Source organism: Megalops cyprinoides, chromosome 21 (genome assembly GCF_013368585.1).
Source record: "Megalops cyprinoides isolate fMegCyp1 chromosome 21, fMegCyp1.pri, whole genome shotgun sequence".
Taxonomy (NCBI): domain Eukaryota; kingdom Metazoa; phylum Chordata; class Actinopteri; order Elopiformes; family Megalopidae; genus Megalops; species Megalops cyprinoides.
In genome coordinates this window covers 21,482,667-21,499,416 of record NC_050603.1, presented here as the reverse complement: position 1 = coordinate 21,499,416, position 16,750 = coordinate 21,482,667, and the positions used below count along the sequence as shown (strand labels likewise).

The 16,750-nt window shown below is 46.5% G+C and overlaps 1 protein-coding gene across 1 annotated transcript in view; it reads left to right on the top strand.

Annotated features, from left to right (window-relative positions):
* Window positions 1–16,750, top strand: part of trappc9 (trafficking protein particle complex 9) — a 267,915-nt gene that overhangs the window by 178,337 nt on the left and 72,828 nt on the right. Inside the window, exon 21 of the mRNA XM_036555457.1 lies at window positions 6,821–6,911. Within this exon, the coding sequence (XP_036411350.1) occupies window positions 6,821–6,911 (91 nt within the window). The remainder of the gene's footprint in view (window positions 1–6,820; window positions 6,912–16,750) is intronic.

Sequence of the window (16,750 nt, the reverse complement as noted above, 5' to 3'; positions counted from 1 at the left end):
TAGGACTGTGCAGTTGTGCCAGTCAGGTTTTGTGGCCTGCAGTTCTGTCCTCCAGCTGTTTCGCAGTCTTTAGCAATCGTCCCATAGCAGTGCATAATTGTGTGTCAGTAGCAGCAACACTCATCTCTGCCCATCTTGCCATCTCACGCAGTCTTCATTCATATGGTATTGGGGCCTATACCCTCAGACCTCCAACAGGTCAGTCAGTCAGAATGCACTTTTACTCTATGTGTTTAACAAGAGCAGCTGTAGCACCACATAGTGGACGTCAAACTGAAGCGAATGGAAGGCACTACTTATCATACAACATAAAAACATAATATCTGAGTCTAATATTTGGTTTTTGATGGATGGAACCACTGTTGTGATTTAATCTACAGTCTTTATGAAAAACAAACTGGCTTTGGATGCAATGCCTACTGAACCAAAGAGTTGTCCTCCTGAAAATCGATATGACTTTTCCAGGGTGCAATTTGAATATAGGTTCAGTATATACAAGCTCTGATTATTTCCGAATGAAATCACAGTTCATACTGGTTTGGGAAAACTACATTTTCTGTCTCATTCGGCAGCCAAAGAGGAGCTCAGGAGAAATGAAGTCAAAAATGTTGTGACTACAGGTGTGTCTTCAGTCCTTTAAGTGCCTCTGAGAGTGCCAGATGTGACATGATTTTTTTTTTTTTTTCTTGAACACCTGTTCGCACAGCGTGAGGAATGCAGAAAAGCCATCCTGAAAAATGTACCTTACCTCATTACAAGGTACCACACCATACCTGTGTCATACTGAAAAGCATGTTTAACCGTTGTAAGGCACTTCCATCATTTACACAACATTGACGTGCAATTGGCTCTTTGAAAGCTGGCATCATTTCTAACCACCTAGTATCTTAATGCAGCAGAGTTCCAATTTAGTCACTGTCATTCAGCAGTGAGATGTAAAGACTCTTTGTTCTCTCTTTGTTCATCCATACATCATAAAGCCTTATCTGAGCACAGAACTGAACCCTCAACAAGCTGTCACGCACTTTGCAAGTTGACCACAGTCGTTAGCAATAAGCTAAAGCAGTGCGCGCCAGGGGGAACAAGCTTGAATAAGTCCTCTTTTCACCATTTCAGGTCAGCATTTGCCCTTGATTTTGACTCACAATTAATTGAAAGTGTTACTTTTTTTGTTCTTTTTTTCCATTCATTTTGGTCGTGGCTGAATTCACCGAACAGTGTATGTAATGTCTGCATTTAATCCTGAGTCAAGGTTAAGGACAAACGTTGATTAAGGCCTTAGCGCTGCATCAGTGTTAATTGGGGGAAAGAAAGCTGTCATTTGAACAAGTAGATTAGCCCCGCTGACTGTTACGAGACCTCTGAAGTAGTGCTCAGCTGGGCAGCTACAGGATGTTTGATTTCTTTGTGACATCGGTGGGGCCATTCTGCTGAAAGGGCCATTCTGTAATTGATCGGTGATCGAGTGGCTTGGTCTGGATGCTCCTTCAGTAATCGGTGCGGGGCTCGTTTTATCAGGGGGTCGCGTAGCCAAGCAGGGCCCGGTGAGAGAGACCTGGGCGCACACAGCAGGTGTCCCCTCGCCTCGTTTTGTTTCGGTGTTCGTGGCGGTAGATCTGACAGCCGCGCGGCATCTGCCGCAGACATCTGGATCCCCACCCACAGCGGCGGGAGCCCCGCCCGGCGGAGAGACAGGGAGCAGATGGGCGGCCGTGTTTTCGGAGCTGCACCGCGCGTGCTGTCTCTCCCAGCCGCTGGTGAAACGTTGTCCCCTCGCCCTGGACGCTCTGCGCCTCTCCCGCGGCCGGTAAAGGCTGCTCTCCGCTTTGGTTCCAATCCCCTCGTCGGCCGTCTGTCTCCGATGCCCGGCCGGCCCACGGGCGGAGTCGACCTCTGCTTTGTCTCACATTACCTTGTCAGATTTCTTTTCTTTCCCCCTGTCCGGCCCTGTCACGTCACTCCTGTCCTCCCGGGACGGGCTGACTACGGGAGATAAGGGCCCGCTCTCCAGATAGCGTTCGGGTCAGGTGTTCGGGTGACACGGCCGCGAAGGTACGTTATCTCCCCTTCACCCTGCAGAGATGCGCGGGTCCGGCCTCCTCGCCATCCTCCGTCTCTCCGCCACAGAGCCTTCAGAACAGCCTTTAGATGAACAGCGTTAAGTCGTTATTCGGGAGTGGGAACGTTCGTAAAGCCTCACGCGGTGCATTTGTAAAAACGGTTGGCGAGCAAATGCAGAAGCAATTACACATGCAGAGTCATTGCTGTTTAGAAGTGAAGTTGTTGGGAAGGGAGTCCAGTTAATTATTAATGCAATTGCAGAGCTATTGAACTTTGCATCAAATTTTCTAATTTATTAACATATAAATGCCCCTGTAATTACACACACTTTGTTTTATGAACAAGCGATTTGGCACGGTTCTGCAGGGCCTACAGGAAGAGTTCTGTAGAAAAATAACAGCAGGTACCAAGACTGCTGTTGGAAATGGAGCCCTGATGTGCTGTGATGTCCAAATGTGCAGCATATTTAGAAATGTTGCACAAAATCAATTTGTCCAGAGTTCAGATGTGGCCCAGAATCACAGCATTGAATAGAACTTAAGGTTGCTAAGAGATATTTGGTCTCTTGAAACTGTAATTACTTGAGCATAATCATTTAATATTAAAAAGTGTACTTAACTGGAGCTTAGCATTGATTATAGAGTCCTAGTAAGAAGCATCTGAAAATGAAACTGTGGGTAAGCGTTTGGTTGGACGCCCAGTAGAAGACAAAGTACGTGTTGTTCTCCGAACCATTTGCGGTAATTTCTGCAATATTTAAAGTGCCAGAAGCATTGTAAGCTAATTTAAATAACAGGTGGCTGTAATGAAAAAATGCTTCAGTTGCAACAACACGTTCATGCTGGGTTTAGCGATGTTTATACTGCCCTTAGTGTGCTGATGCTGTGTGGATGGGATTCTTGTGAAATCATTCCCTGCCTTGGTGAAGGAGGTAAACCACCCCCATCTGCTCTGATCTAAAATGGCTGTTGTTTCCTTGGGTTGTGCAGTGCTTATTTCCGTATGAAGTACATGCAAAATAACGAGGCGGCAGTTTTCACATAATGGAAATCCAGCTCTGCTGCCTGCTCTGTTTGCTGCCGGTTCTGTGCTGAGAGATGGGCCGCTTCACTCAGACGGGCGTCCGGCGGAGTGCCAGCGCTGCCGGGGAAATGCCGGGGGTCCGTATGGACACGCCGATTGGGCGCCAGCCTCCCCAGTGTTGGCTTTCCCGCGCGCGCATCAGCAAGGTGTTCAGACAGCTCCTCTTTTCCGCTTCACTGGAGCTCCTAATGCAGCAGCCAGATGCAGCAGGGAAGAGCCCACACACACTCTGTCACACACACTCACACACACGTGTGCGCGCACCTGTCTGCGTTTGGATAGAAACGTTATTTATGGCCTGACAAGCACAGAGCCGAAACAGAGCCTCTTTATATTTTACATTCATGTTGCTATGATGGTGGCGGCGGTGGGATGCATTAAATCCTCAAGACATTCCAAGAGACGTTTCTTGTTCACCCTTTATACAAAATACATATTAATGTTATTCTTGGAGGGGAGGGGTGTGGGGCGGTGGTGTTAAGACAGCTGAAAATTCACACCGCAGCACCTCATCCTAAAAATAGCCAAGGCACGACGGAAATACTCTGTCAGGGAGCGAGGCGAAGCGGCATTTTGAGTGGAGAGGGAGGCCCAGTCTGGCTTTCCCTTCGGGAGGCTGCGTTTGAGTTCATGATGGGTCTTCGGGGCTGAGGCGATCGTGCTCTCAAACGAGCCCCCCCCTCCCGTGGGCGCGCAGCCCACCCGGCAAGGGCGGCGGTGATGTCATTCAGTGCCGGCTCTCCCTTTCGGGTGGCGGTTTGGGCGGGAGGGTCCCGCTGCTGCGGTGCCACCCCGGCTCACCCACAAGCCATCCTCTTCGAGTAGAGGGAGTGTCATCACCACACCTCATGCAAAACCGCTGGCAGTGAAAGGCTGGGCGAGCTGAGATTCCCAAACAGGGAGAGATACCCAGGGCTTAAAGTGTGACGGCCGTGTTACTGCTGCGCTCAGATGCGTTTCATCACGGATATGTTTCATGAAAAATGCAAGGTAGTGCTCGGTTCGAGATGTTAAGTGTTTATTCAAGTCCAGTGCAAGGGCACATCTTGTTGATCCATCTGCCCAAACTTTCCCAGGGTTTCAGTTTCTTTTTACAGATACCTTAAAATTGTTAGTGCCGATTACATGAACAGTGATAGGAAGGTCAAGTTGTTATAGTTGTTTTTTTTTCCAAGCAACATCACTGGTGCCTTTCAAATGAGCTAAACATCTTTAAAAATGTTGCTTCTATAGTATAGTATGTATTGTATGTATTCTATCTATCATACTATGATTTGTGTCTGTACTATTGTGTATGTATGGTATCTGTAGTATCTACAGTATAGAACAGTATGTATGATATCTATAGTATCTATAGTGTAGTATGTATGATATATAGTATCAGTGGTGTAGAGTGTATATCTGTACTATCAGTAGTGTAGTATGTGTGGTACGTATGATATCTATAGTTGCAGTAGTGTAGTATGTATGATATCTGTAATTTCGACAGTGTAGTATGTATGATATCTATAGTATCAGTGGTGTATTGTGTATGATATCTGTAGTATCAGTAGTGTAGTATGTGTGGTACGTATGATATCTATAGTTGCAGTAGTGTAGTATGTATGATATCTGTAATTTCGACAGTGTAGTGTGTATGATATCTGTAGTATCAGTGGTGTAATGTGTATGATATCTGTAGTATCAATAGTGTAGTATGTATGATATCTATAGTTGCAGTAGTGTCATATGTATGATATCTGTACCATGGATAGTGTAGTACGTATAGTATGATACCTCTAGTATTGCTCGTGTACTTTGAATGGTATCTGTTCCCAGCATGGCAGTCAGATGATGAGTGCACCACATATCTCTAGAAACAGCAGTCTGTGCAACAAGCCTTAGCACAGCATTTCTCACCGCAGGTAGCTTTCCAGCTGGAGCATCTGGTGTGGAATTACGCACCGTTTATGACGCTGAAATGGAAATTGACCCGGAGCACCTTGCAGGCCACGCATGTTTAACTCGGCGCCTGGCGTGTGTTTCGGTGGAGATACCCGGGGGAGCCCTGTGAGCGGGCGATACAGGCCCCGCCCCGGGTGCTGCAGGAGTGGGGCGGAGAGCAGCGGCGTGACGCCCGCCTCGGGTTGGTTTGGGAGCGATTTCATACATACACGCACGTTCCCTGCATCCTTCTTCATTCCAGCAAGCCGCTTGCGCCGCTGTGTCGGTCCGGGCCACTCCTTTCAGGCTGCAACTCGCTACGACATTCCATTCCGCCACCATCGAGTGCTGCTTAGAAACGGCGTGGGGTCTGAGCGGTTGAGCGGTTTGCCTCGGGTTCGAGGGATGCAGCGAGCGTTGTGTTATTTTTCTTTTTGTAATATCGGGAGTGCTGCGCGCGCTCGAATCTTGTGGGAGCCGGTGTGAGTTCGGCTGCCTGATGCACGCTTCTGAGCAGGTAAACCCGTGAAGGCTGCTTTAAAGAAGCCCCAGCGCAAGCCTGGAGATCGGGCCGGCTGATCTGGGGCCTGTAGCCCGGCGCGATGGGGCCGCCTCTCCCCCTCCCTCATCTCCGATGCTGTTTTTACATCATGGCTGCTAACGGAAATGAAATTAAAAATGTTTTCAGTGTTAACATTGATGACCCCTTGGTCAAAGAATGAAAGCTGAAAGCTGTTAAAGGCGTTTTTGTGGGCTGGCCTTTCATCATCTTTTATCATTGCATTATTTATTTGCCTGGTAGACTCTCCTGAGAGTGTCTTGCACGCTTTGCATTTTGCATATCATCCATGTACACAGCAGGAGGCTGAAACTGAGGCAATGGCGGCTGGATCTTGCCCAGTGGTGTAGTACTGTGACTCTGATCTCCAATCTACTCCTTACAAACTGATTTGCCTACACAGCCACCTCATGCAGTTTTTTTATGTATTTATGAGATGTGCTAGTAATAAGAATGGGATTTTTGTGAGACTGGCCCTGACAATATTTTTCAACTATAAATCCTTGACCTGTAAGGTAGCTCATGCAATATCCATTTTTTAGGCTTTTATTGTTTGATCGCGTCATGATTGTGGTGATGTGGAAGCCGGAGGTGTCAGCGTGGTGATTTATGTGTCAGGAGTGCCGGTGGCGGTGTGGGTCTCTGCAGATATGAGTCCCCGTGCCCTGCAAAACAGAAACCTGTAACCCTATTTCACCTGCTGGGCCGTCGGCTTTCCCGCCGCCCCCAGCTCCCTGCCAAGGTCGTCCAACCATGCTCAGGCCCCAGGTGCCTGTGAGAGGAAGGAGCCTCTTCCTGGGCCGCTGTGTCACAGACCAGGACCAGAAGGCACTGCACTGGATGTCTGCCGTTTAGTGGCCAGGCAGAGGAATCGTTCACCCGGCCCCTTATCTCCCGGTGTGAGATCTCGGCTGGCGCATGGGATCCCTTTCCTTCTCCCCACACAAACAGGCTCCTTTGGCGGGTTGCTGACATAGACGGGAGAGCCGGGACAAGCAATTATCCCTTATCGGTGACCTGGATAATGAGGAGCACCTGACCCCTGTGTTTACTCTCCGGCATCAGATGCTGCGTGTGTGAATAATCCACCCTTTCCTCCCACAGCGCGCTCTCGGTCTCCTTCCCCCTGAATGGGACGGCGACCGCGTGAGTGTCTGGTTTTTGTGTCGGGGTTGCTCCTTAACCAGCCGCCACCCGTCGCTGCGACGGCAGGGAGAGGCCAGCGTGGAGGGCGTCCTCAACCAGCTGGTCCTGGAGCACCTGCAGCTGGCGCCTCTGCAGTGGGGTGAGTACCTTCCCGCGGTCCCTCTGTCGCCATCTTTCACTGCTCTTTCCCTCGTGGGGGGGTTGGGGAGGGGAGCAATGAAGCTCCCAGAAATATGTTTCCGGAACATCGAGAAAGAAGCTATCGGTCCATCAGTCTTTGTCAGTGTGTCTGTCAGTCCGTTGGTCGGTTTATCAGTCCGTCAGTCCTTCGTCGCTCGCTCCTTTCCCTTTCCCTCCGTTTTGGCGTGGCCTCGTAGGGCCGCCACGCCAGCGCCGCCTCTTCATGGAGCTCCAAAAGCACCTGTACACCTGGCATTTCAACAGACACCCCCCCCTCCCTCCGGTCTCAGGCTATGTTTTTATTTGCATTCGTAATAGGCACATGCCTATATTAGGAAGCTGCGAACGGCGGACTGGGGGAAAAAAAAATCCGAACGTGCGAAGTAATAACGCAGACGCTAGACCGGGGCGACATTCCTGGGCTTGGCCATCTGCGGCGGTCCCCGGAAATGATCGCCGCTCTATCGAAAGTGTTTATTTTCTCGGGGCCCCCGCTTGATTGGGTCAGTGTTTTAATTAGTCTGGCCTGTCTCCTTCGCTTAGTGATGGTCGCCATCTGTGCAGCTGCGTGGTTTGTTTGCGCTTATCTCCCTGTGCCTCCCCCCACCCCCCAAACGGTGGGACCGGAGCCGAGGCCGGCTCCCGAAATCCACGGAGGACTCCGCGGGCGCAGCCACCATCCAGGATCGGCCGGCGCGACGCCGTTCTCATGCTAGGAGCTGTTGCGCGTTCCCCCACACCTTGCGATCTCGAGCCGAGCAGCCACCTCCCCGCTGGGAGTGTTGAAATCGAGCGCAACACTCCACGTTAGGTGTGCATCTTCATATGTCACACCGAAAACACGACGTAGGTGTGGACCGTACGCTTGAATGGGAGGTTGGTTTATTTGTCTGAAGAAAAAACAGTTCGCAGACACACCGCTCTTTGGGTTTCTGTAGCAGAATGCTGCAGGTGTATGCCTCAGTATGCTTACTGTCCAGTTAATTTCTCTCAGCTGGAAAAAAAAATTGACTATCATAGTTATGCTCCTCCGAGCTATTTACACATGGAGAAGGAAAATCATTAGGAAGAGCGGATGTTTCAAAATCGCAGCAACACTGTTAGCCTTGCATTAGCCTGCCGGTGATTAAGACGGTAATCTATCGAAGTTAATCAGCCACATGTGTCTTTTGATCTGTGTAGAACTGTTATGATCAAACGAACCTGGTGTCAGATACATTCATCCTCAAAGGCCTGTAAGTTTCTGATTAGCAGGTTATGATGCTCTTTTTAATGTTCTGAGAGCCGGAGCTGTCAGTCCTCTGTGATGCAGGATGATGGAGCCTATTTAATTGCATTTGATTGTTTTTCTTTTCCTTTTGTGTGGAAGTGTTTTGTTTTCTGAAGTGGCAGAAGTCATCTCCGCCCCTGCGCTGCGTGGCGTTTTCCCATAATGGAAATGTGTTGGTTTTTGGGTCATGGGTTGCTATTTGCTTAATCTTATTTCTGTTTCACTGGGTTGGTGTTATTCTATTATTCAGAAGAGGATGAATCTCAAAAATGTCTGGTGTGGAAAGTGGCCAGACATTTTTTTTCTTCTTCTGCAAGCAAGGTTCATTTTGGGGAAACCTTTGTCATTTGTATGGGGGGTTATTTTTTTGTCACGTACAGGACTGAGCAGAACTTGATCTTGAATGTCAGTGGTCTTTCAGACTTCTGGCTTCTCAATAACTTAATGTCTGTGCTGTCCTCAGATTACTTTACTTCAGACAATCTTATTCAGGGTGACTTGAATTGCTTCCAGCTTTGTCGTGGTATCCATTTGTACAGCTAGATATATGCTCAGGCATTTAGGTTTAAGCAGCCTTATCCAAGGCTGCAACAACAGTGGCCTTAGGGTTAGGGTTAAAAGTCCTGATCCATACTACTACAACACACTGCTTTCTTTCACAGCTAAGGAGTTATACGATACGATAGAGCTGTACACAGAGGCGTTGATGTGCAGAGAAAGACAATGAAATCAGAAATGCCTTCCTGTAGGGATTATCATTAGATTTGAGGTTTCAAAGTAATAGAGAGATGAATTGGCAATGATGCAGTTTATTTAGAACCCAGCAATGCAGTGGCAGTCATATCCTACCATCCACAGCTCTCGCTAGTGTCTTGCAGGTGTGCTCTTGAGGGTTTTCATTGTTCATTTTTTCCCTTTCCTTCCATTTTCAGTTGAGGGGAGGGGAAAAAACGTCCGTCTCCTAAGATGCGTTCTGTGAAGGCATGTGCTGCGGAGACCAAACAGCAGGTTCCTCTCTGAAAGGCTCTCTGTCAGCAGTGCACAGTGGCTGCGTGCTTTTGGCCCTGCTGGCCACCTCGCCGGGCCACTCGCCTACTTTGTCACGCCCGCTGCTTTTCCTCAAAGCCCAGATCGAGACCGAGGGAAAGATGAGCGCGCGTGTGTCAGTGAATGTGCTGGGTACAGAGAGGAACAAACGCTGTGAGTCGAATCTGGCATTCTTGCCTTTTTCGTCATGTGACATGGGTGAGGATTATGTTTGCTCATTTGGAGCTCTTATCCACATAAAAGAACTTTAGTGCATGCAATAAAAACATGTGAATAACCATGTAGATCCAGAAAACAGTCAGTACTACATTTTAACAGAAACGAGCGTGTACAGTGTAGGGGTTAGATGTAAGTAGGGCTTGCATCATATGTCTAGCCAGAAAAGTGTTCTATCTTCAGCACGTCTCCCAAGAACCACCTTTCTGAGTGTCCCAGCTGTCTCCTGTCAGTCCATCTTGGAGTTCAGGGGAAAGTTGGCTTCATCTCAGCCTCGTGCTTCCTCCAGACAGCGCCTTTGCTTGAAGCATGCCTCCATCCTGCTGGTCCATGTAGAATACACAGCGGCAAGCGCCAGGCCTCGCCAAAACGCCCCCAAAAGACAGGTCAGAAAGTAGAAACGGAACCTGTTTATATGAGACTAAGAGAACCCTCTCACCTTGCTGCAATACTACGTTCACAGGCAACAGTGTGCTAAAAAAGTACAGAAGGCAGTGCACAGCTCAGTGAGCTGAGAGTGACTTTTGGTGTTTAATGCCATTGCAAATAAAATGGGGTTTTAGTTGCGCTGCTTACAGAGGAACTATTAGCCTAGCGGTCTCGCTTTGTGCTCTGAAAAGCAGACCGCAGTAATGCTTCACCCCGGTTTCCTAACAGCATACTAAAAGGCCAGGATGTTATTGTCTCCGATGATTATGTTTGAAATAAACAGAGCTAATTGGTGTGCATTTAATTGCGGGATTAAGGGTATTTCAATTTTCTGAAGTATACTCAATAATTTGCAAAGTAATCACACGCGTTCAGCATGGATTTGTTAAAGGCAGAGCAAACAAAGGCATTAAGGATGCCGCATTGTCCTGGTGCAATAACAGGACAAAAAAGCCATTAAATGCTCCGTGTGTTGAATGGGTCAGATTAGGGACGAATGGGGACGGACAGCTTCCGTTTCAGCGCGGCATTAATTCAACTTGTGCTCTGTGATGTTTGAATACACATTTCTTACCCAGTCAGAGAATAGTGACGCACGGTTCGTAGTGGTTACTGTTTTTTATCTGTTTTATACTTCAAGTGGCATGAAGGGTTCAGTTTGTGGTGCATGCAGTGTTGTGTGTCTTAGTTCTTTTGACTGCAGCAATAAATTTTGAATTTATCATTCGGCTAATTGTAGGGTTTACAATGTCTCAGATGCATTAAATCTATAAATTCACTGTCAGCTCCTTATCTCTGGCTGAAATATACATCGAGTACAGAATAGATATATCAGACACAGCAGGTGAATTGGGCTGAAGCGTAAGCTTCCATATTTCTGTTTATCGGTAATGGAATCTACCCCAGCCCAGATGAACAAACCTATCACCTGTTGTTAAATGAGTTTCAGGCGGTGACAAATGACGCTTCTCAACAGCGGCGATCAGGCAGGACTCGGGAGACTTTTAGAGGGATTACGGATCGTTGGAGAGCAGAGCTTTTCAGTTCCTGTTTTGTTTGCTTACTTATTTTAAAATGAAGTTTGACCTCGCGGCGTCAGGGGGGCGATTCGGGCGTTCCGAAATCCGAAAGGACGGGCAGAGCAGGCCGACGGCCGCGTCCATTTAGCAGCATCGCCTCTCCCTCCCCTCTCCTCCCGGTTCCCAGGCAACCGTAAACTTCCATCTATTACCATAGCAACAAGTGAATTTTTGATCACCCAATCTGTTTCTGGTTAATTCATTGGTCAGCTGTGTATTGAGAAGTACTTACCTATTGTTTTTCCCCAGTTTTTTATGATTATTATTATCGTCGTCATCACAGTTATTATAATACTTCTCGTGGGTTATGAGCCACAAATGTCTTCCTTTTCTTTTCTAAGCTTCTCATTATAGAGCGGCAGAAAAAACTGTGGCCTCTTTGATGTGCAGTACAGAGCAGGGGCTGAGTAATGTTTCAAAGGTGACCCTGGCCCCGTCCCCGTGACTGTGAGATCACTTCAGTTGCCAGGTAGTGGTCACAGACTGCTCTGAACAGCACTGTACGGGGCGGGGGGGGACGCGGCTTGGAGGGAAGCTTCACGGTCTACCTCAGCACAGCCCAGGGGTGAAAAAATGTAAATGGCAGAAAAAAAGTAATTATAGGAGTTAATATACCTCAGTGATCCATTTTCGGGCTGTTCATTGTTTTCCCCAGACGGTTTTGTTACATTAGTAACAAGACGAGGTTTAAAGTCTTCATTTGTGCGTGTGGCCACATTTAAAAGAAGTGCTTTCAGTAGACCTGCAGACATAAAAAGTTCTGAGGCTTGCACTTTTATATAAACAAGCACGGTTGAGGAAGGAACAGAAAACGCAACTGCGAATTTCCTCTGGGAAACAAAAGTGACTGCGTCGTGGTATAGATTGGTTAAATGTGACCCTTAGATGCTCGCCTCTGTTTTGTCAACACTCGTATCATAATTAATTCAGAGCCATTGATTGGCTAAACCTGTAAGCGCGGGCGGATCGACGTTCTATAACGTTGAGGGGCCTCCCTGCATCGTGCTCGGAAACAGCAGCCTTATCGTTTGTTTCCAGCTGGCTCTGCCTCCTCCCCCCCCCCGCAACAGAATAGCAGTGCACCAGCGAAACATTACCAGCCTAATTAGTGCAGTTGGATTACCATTTACTCAGTGGTGACACATTGACAGCCCACTCTAACCACAGTGACTCTTTGTGCTTCACTATTGGAAAGCAGAAACATCAATATTATTGGCTGGACACACTGTGTAATTTTGTGCTCAGCGCCGTGCTTTTTCGTTAGCGGATTAGATATTTCTTTCTTTCCTTTTTTTTCTACATACACCCAGGTGTCTCCTAAAGGACACCGTGGGCAAATACAATAAAAGAAAACTTTGTCATGGCTTTCCGCCACAATGCGCTCTGTCAGAGTGGACTTTGGATTTAAGCTGTGAATATTAATACAGCGTAATGTAATTTCAAGATGGCTCTGTAGTCGATGGCAACCATTCCATATAAACCTGGACAATCGGACAGCATTGGGTACTGTTTCCCTTTCGGCAGCTGTTGCAGTAATTAATAAGGTGGTGAGTTTATTTCAATTCCAGTCAGATGAGAATAGGTGTTTGCAGTGGACAAGTTTCAGTGCAGATGAATGGTATGGTTACTTTGATGAAATTATATGAAGGTGTATTCATATAAGTAGGAATTATCCAATATGAAGGCGTGTGCTATATGAAGGTCGTTCTGAGAGATATCTGAGATGTTTGGGTTGACCCTCTCAGATGCAGAGAGCTTTGAAGTGGGGGTACATTTCAGCTCTGGAAATGGCCACCAAATTTCAGGTTCATTTGCAATCTGGTATCGATTTTTTTTTTTTTCTTTTTTTTTTTTTACCCTCTTAGGTCTCAGTGTTGTAACCATTGATCTGGTGGAGTTTGAAAAGCTGCTTCACCACTCACTCTCATATATTTTTCTATATTTTTCAACCGAATTTATCAAGCTCTGGTGTGATCCCTCCCTCACTGTTTCTCCCCCGCCACTGTGTGGCGAGGAAAACTTTGTGCAGATTCTCTGTGCTTTGAGGCTCCCCGTCTTCCCCACCAGGCATTCATCATCTGAGTGCCTCGGACTTAACAAATTTCGGCGCAGGAAACTCTTCTCGGCTTTTCATTGACTTTGGTGTTTGATCGGCCCTCTCATTGAAGCACCCCGGATCGTGATTGATGACACGGCGCGGGGCTCTGAGGATGACATTCAGAAGACAAACCTGCTGTAAATGTAGAAGGAGCCATTATATTCCAGTGAAGGCCATCGATAATAATGCAGAGTGTCAGTCGGCCAAAATGAAAGCGGGGACGCGGCTTTGTCTTCAGCTCCGAGCCCCTCCCTCTGAAGTTCCCGTGATCCTGAAGTGACTCTCTCAGTTTGAGCGTCCAAAAAGTTGATGGTTGTTCTTCTACAGTGGCACATTGCAGTCTTCTTCTGTAAGATTTTGTAAGGCTAAAGGAAAAAATATAGGTGTTTCTGGTCTATAACTGTTGTTAAACCATCTTTATCGTGCCAATATTGTCATTGTGTCTCCATTACATACATATGTGTGTATATGTTTGTGTATGTGAACAAATTAATGTGCCTCTGAATTTACAGATACTAGTTTATCTACGGTACCAACAACCTGTGTGTATATGGGGCTGGCTGAAAAAAATATAACTGCATGTCATTCCAGTTTTGGTTCAAAGTTGCTTGTGATGTGCAGTCAGATTTGGACATGATACACAAACTGCAGCTTCTGCATTTGAAACCTAAAATGCTAGTGTGCTTATACTGCAACACTCTTAAATCTTACCTACCTTTGGAATTGCATTAGGCATCAGAGGGACTACAGATGATAAAGACAAGGCAACCTGAGAATCAAGCAGTCCTTGTCTTTTCTGGTCTGCTAGACCAAACAGTACTGTGATGCAGACACGACCTTTCCAACGTTAGCCTGTTAGCTAGCATTGACCAGCCAGCCTTACAGGGTGGATGACCCATGCAATGAAGTGTGCTGTAATTCAAAACAATATAATGACATTAATCAATCACAAGCATTAGCTAGTTCAATATCGTGACCTATTATTTACCAGTGATGCCTTACTGGCTATCTGTCCTCTCACCCCAGTCTGCTGTCCTTCCTTCCCCCTCATTAATGCTCTGTTCCAGTCACACCGCTATTGACGGGCTGGCCGGCAGCTTCACTGGTGCAAACCCATACTCAGCCAGGAGATCCATCTTCGCGACTGCTGGTGGAATTTATTTTATTTAATCTTGTATTTTTCTTCAAAAGTCAATTGAAGCTGTCTGCCTTTTAGGTTATATATTTTTTTACACTTAATATTTCAAAAACATATGTAACTATTTATATATACCAGCCTTTTCTAAAAATGGAACAGAAAAAAGCAACCTGCTTGCTGGAGTTTTTTCCTGAATTAATCAGAAATGCATCCAATGCATTTTATTGTGCCTCTGATTAACAAGGTTTAGCCTGATCTTTATATTGACGCAGAGTCAAACCTGGTTCTTTAGTGGTCACTGGAGATTCTGCCGCACTGTGCAAGGACCAGGCGTTCTGATTTTGCACTCACTATTTCAATACCAAATCATCCCTAAGCTTGAACTGAAAAATAATTTCTCTAACTAAACTGATGTGCAGTGAGAGGTTTAGCCCACCACAAAACCACATTATCCATGTGCGTGCTGCATGTCACTGTAATTAGGTGTTATTTTTCTGCATAGCAGAGCAGACTTTCATACATATCATGATGACAAGTTACACAAGGTAAAGGAGGAAACATTGAATAAAATTTCTTTGGAGCAGCGCTTGTCTGAGGTATAGTGGGCCAACTTGTGTCCTGTAATTTGACGTCCTTTTAATATCACACGTTTTAATGGCCCGTCTTTTGTGTATCGGAGAGAAATTCATGTCCTGCGCGCAGAGCTCGCTTGCCGTTTCTGTGCCAGTTGCATATTTACATGGCCGGATGCTTGCTGAAGTATTGCAGGTCAAACGGAGTGAGCGGCTGTGGGTGTTGTTGGCTCTGCAGAGGTCTCTACCTCGGCTGCCATGGACAGCTGTGTGCATTGCTAGGCAGCGTGTTCCCCGCTACCCGTTATCAGACAGGGCGGGAAAAATGCCCCTGTCTAAATGTCATCTGAGTGGCTTCAGCGTGCGACTACTTTTCTGTTTTTTTTTTCCCCCCCTCTCCTCCCATTGTTTTGCAGAAGGTTACTGGCTGGCCGCCTAATTATCTGTGACAAATGATTGTGAAGTTTCAGAGCACCTTGAGGGGCTCCTGTCATCCTCAGAAACTGATGAGTCAGAAAGAAAAAGAGAGAGGGGGAAGGAGAGAGGGAGAGAAACGAGAGGAGCGAACATGTCAGAGTGTGTCGGATCAAAATCAATACATCATATAGATAAGCAATGCAGAAGCACTGAATAAGAAACTGTGAGAGCTTTCTCAGCTGCTGACGTCCGGCCAGTGTTCGGGGAAATATTACACAGCAGCGTGTCTGTCGAACTGGTAATGGGGAGAAAGCGTTTTCAAATACAGAGAATGTCAATGTCAATGTGTGCAGAGAACCCGCCATATATCTGCATGCAAGACTCTTTACTGGCCGTTGATCTGTATAATAGGGCAAGAACACATTTAATATACATGAAATGCATTGCTACAAATAGCCTAGCAGTCAAGCATTTTTCATTAAGTCCGTGGAAATGTTCCTTTTTATAGAGGCATGCCAATCAGCCATGCCATTAGCAAAGTAGCTCATGGGTAACTGCCCATCATTAATATATAGGCAGGAAAGAGACTGAATGATTACCGTGAAATAAGTCATATGATGTATGTAGCATGCCTCATATTTCTGAAAACTTGGATTTTAAAGTAATTCAAAATTAATATTTCACCAGCAAATGAGCGAATTACTTCTTAAGTAAGAGTAGCTAACAGAATTATATGCATTAAAAAGAGTGGATGAATGTGCAGATTGGACTCAATGTTCTAGTGTTAAATTCATGTGCCTGGAATGAAGTTTTAACTCTGTACATTTCACTCTTGTTTTTGTGCTGCTTTTAAGAGGCTGAAATATTTGACCGTTCCATTATGAAGTGGAGGCAGACTCCATCAACTTTCCGCAGTGCATAGTACAGCTTTCCATTTTTATGTGGAAAGTAGTATTTAACTACTTGTGCTTGTATCAGTAGAGGCTTGTTGTAATGAAAGAAGTGTTAGGCCTCTCCTTGTCTTTCTCTCTCTCTCTCCCCCTCTCTCTCCCTGTCAGCACTCATATTATATAAATGGCATAAATAACATTGAGGATGTAAAGAATCAAGAGTTATTTAATAGCTTATGCATGTACTGTTTTGTTCCAAGTGAAGGCTAATGGCTCCTTGGAAAATTGTATCTATAAACAGGTAAAGGTACGTCTGTGCCCTCTAAGTGAATCGGGTGAATTGGCAGATGTAAGGAGAGACGGCCAGATTTGGCGTTCCTCTGCAGCAGAGATGGATCTCAGTGTGGAGACAGCAGCAGTCTGTGGGTCTGACCCCTAGCGGTGAGGGGCTAGGACAGACGATCCGTAATGGAGGGGAATAGTCCGGAGACATGCGCCCGGGTGACACCAAGTCTGAGGCAGCCGGTGTAATGTATTCCATTGTTGTGTCCCCGGCTCACGAGGGACCTCCGGTGAAATGGTAAATGGTACAAGTGAAAATCCTGCCGGACCTTAGTGAAATTTTATTATGTAGACAGTGTC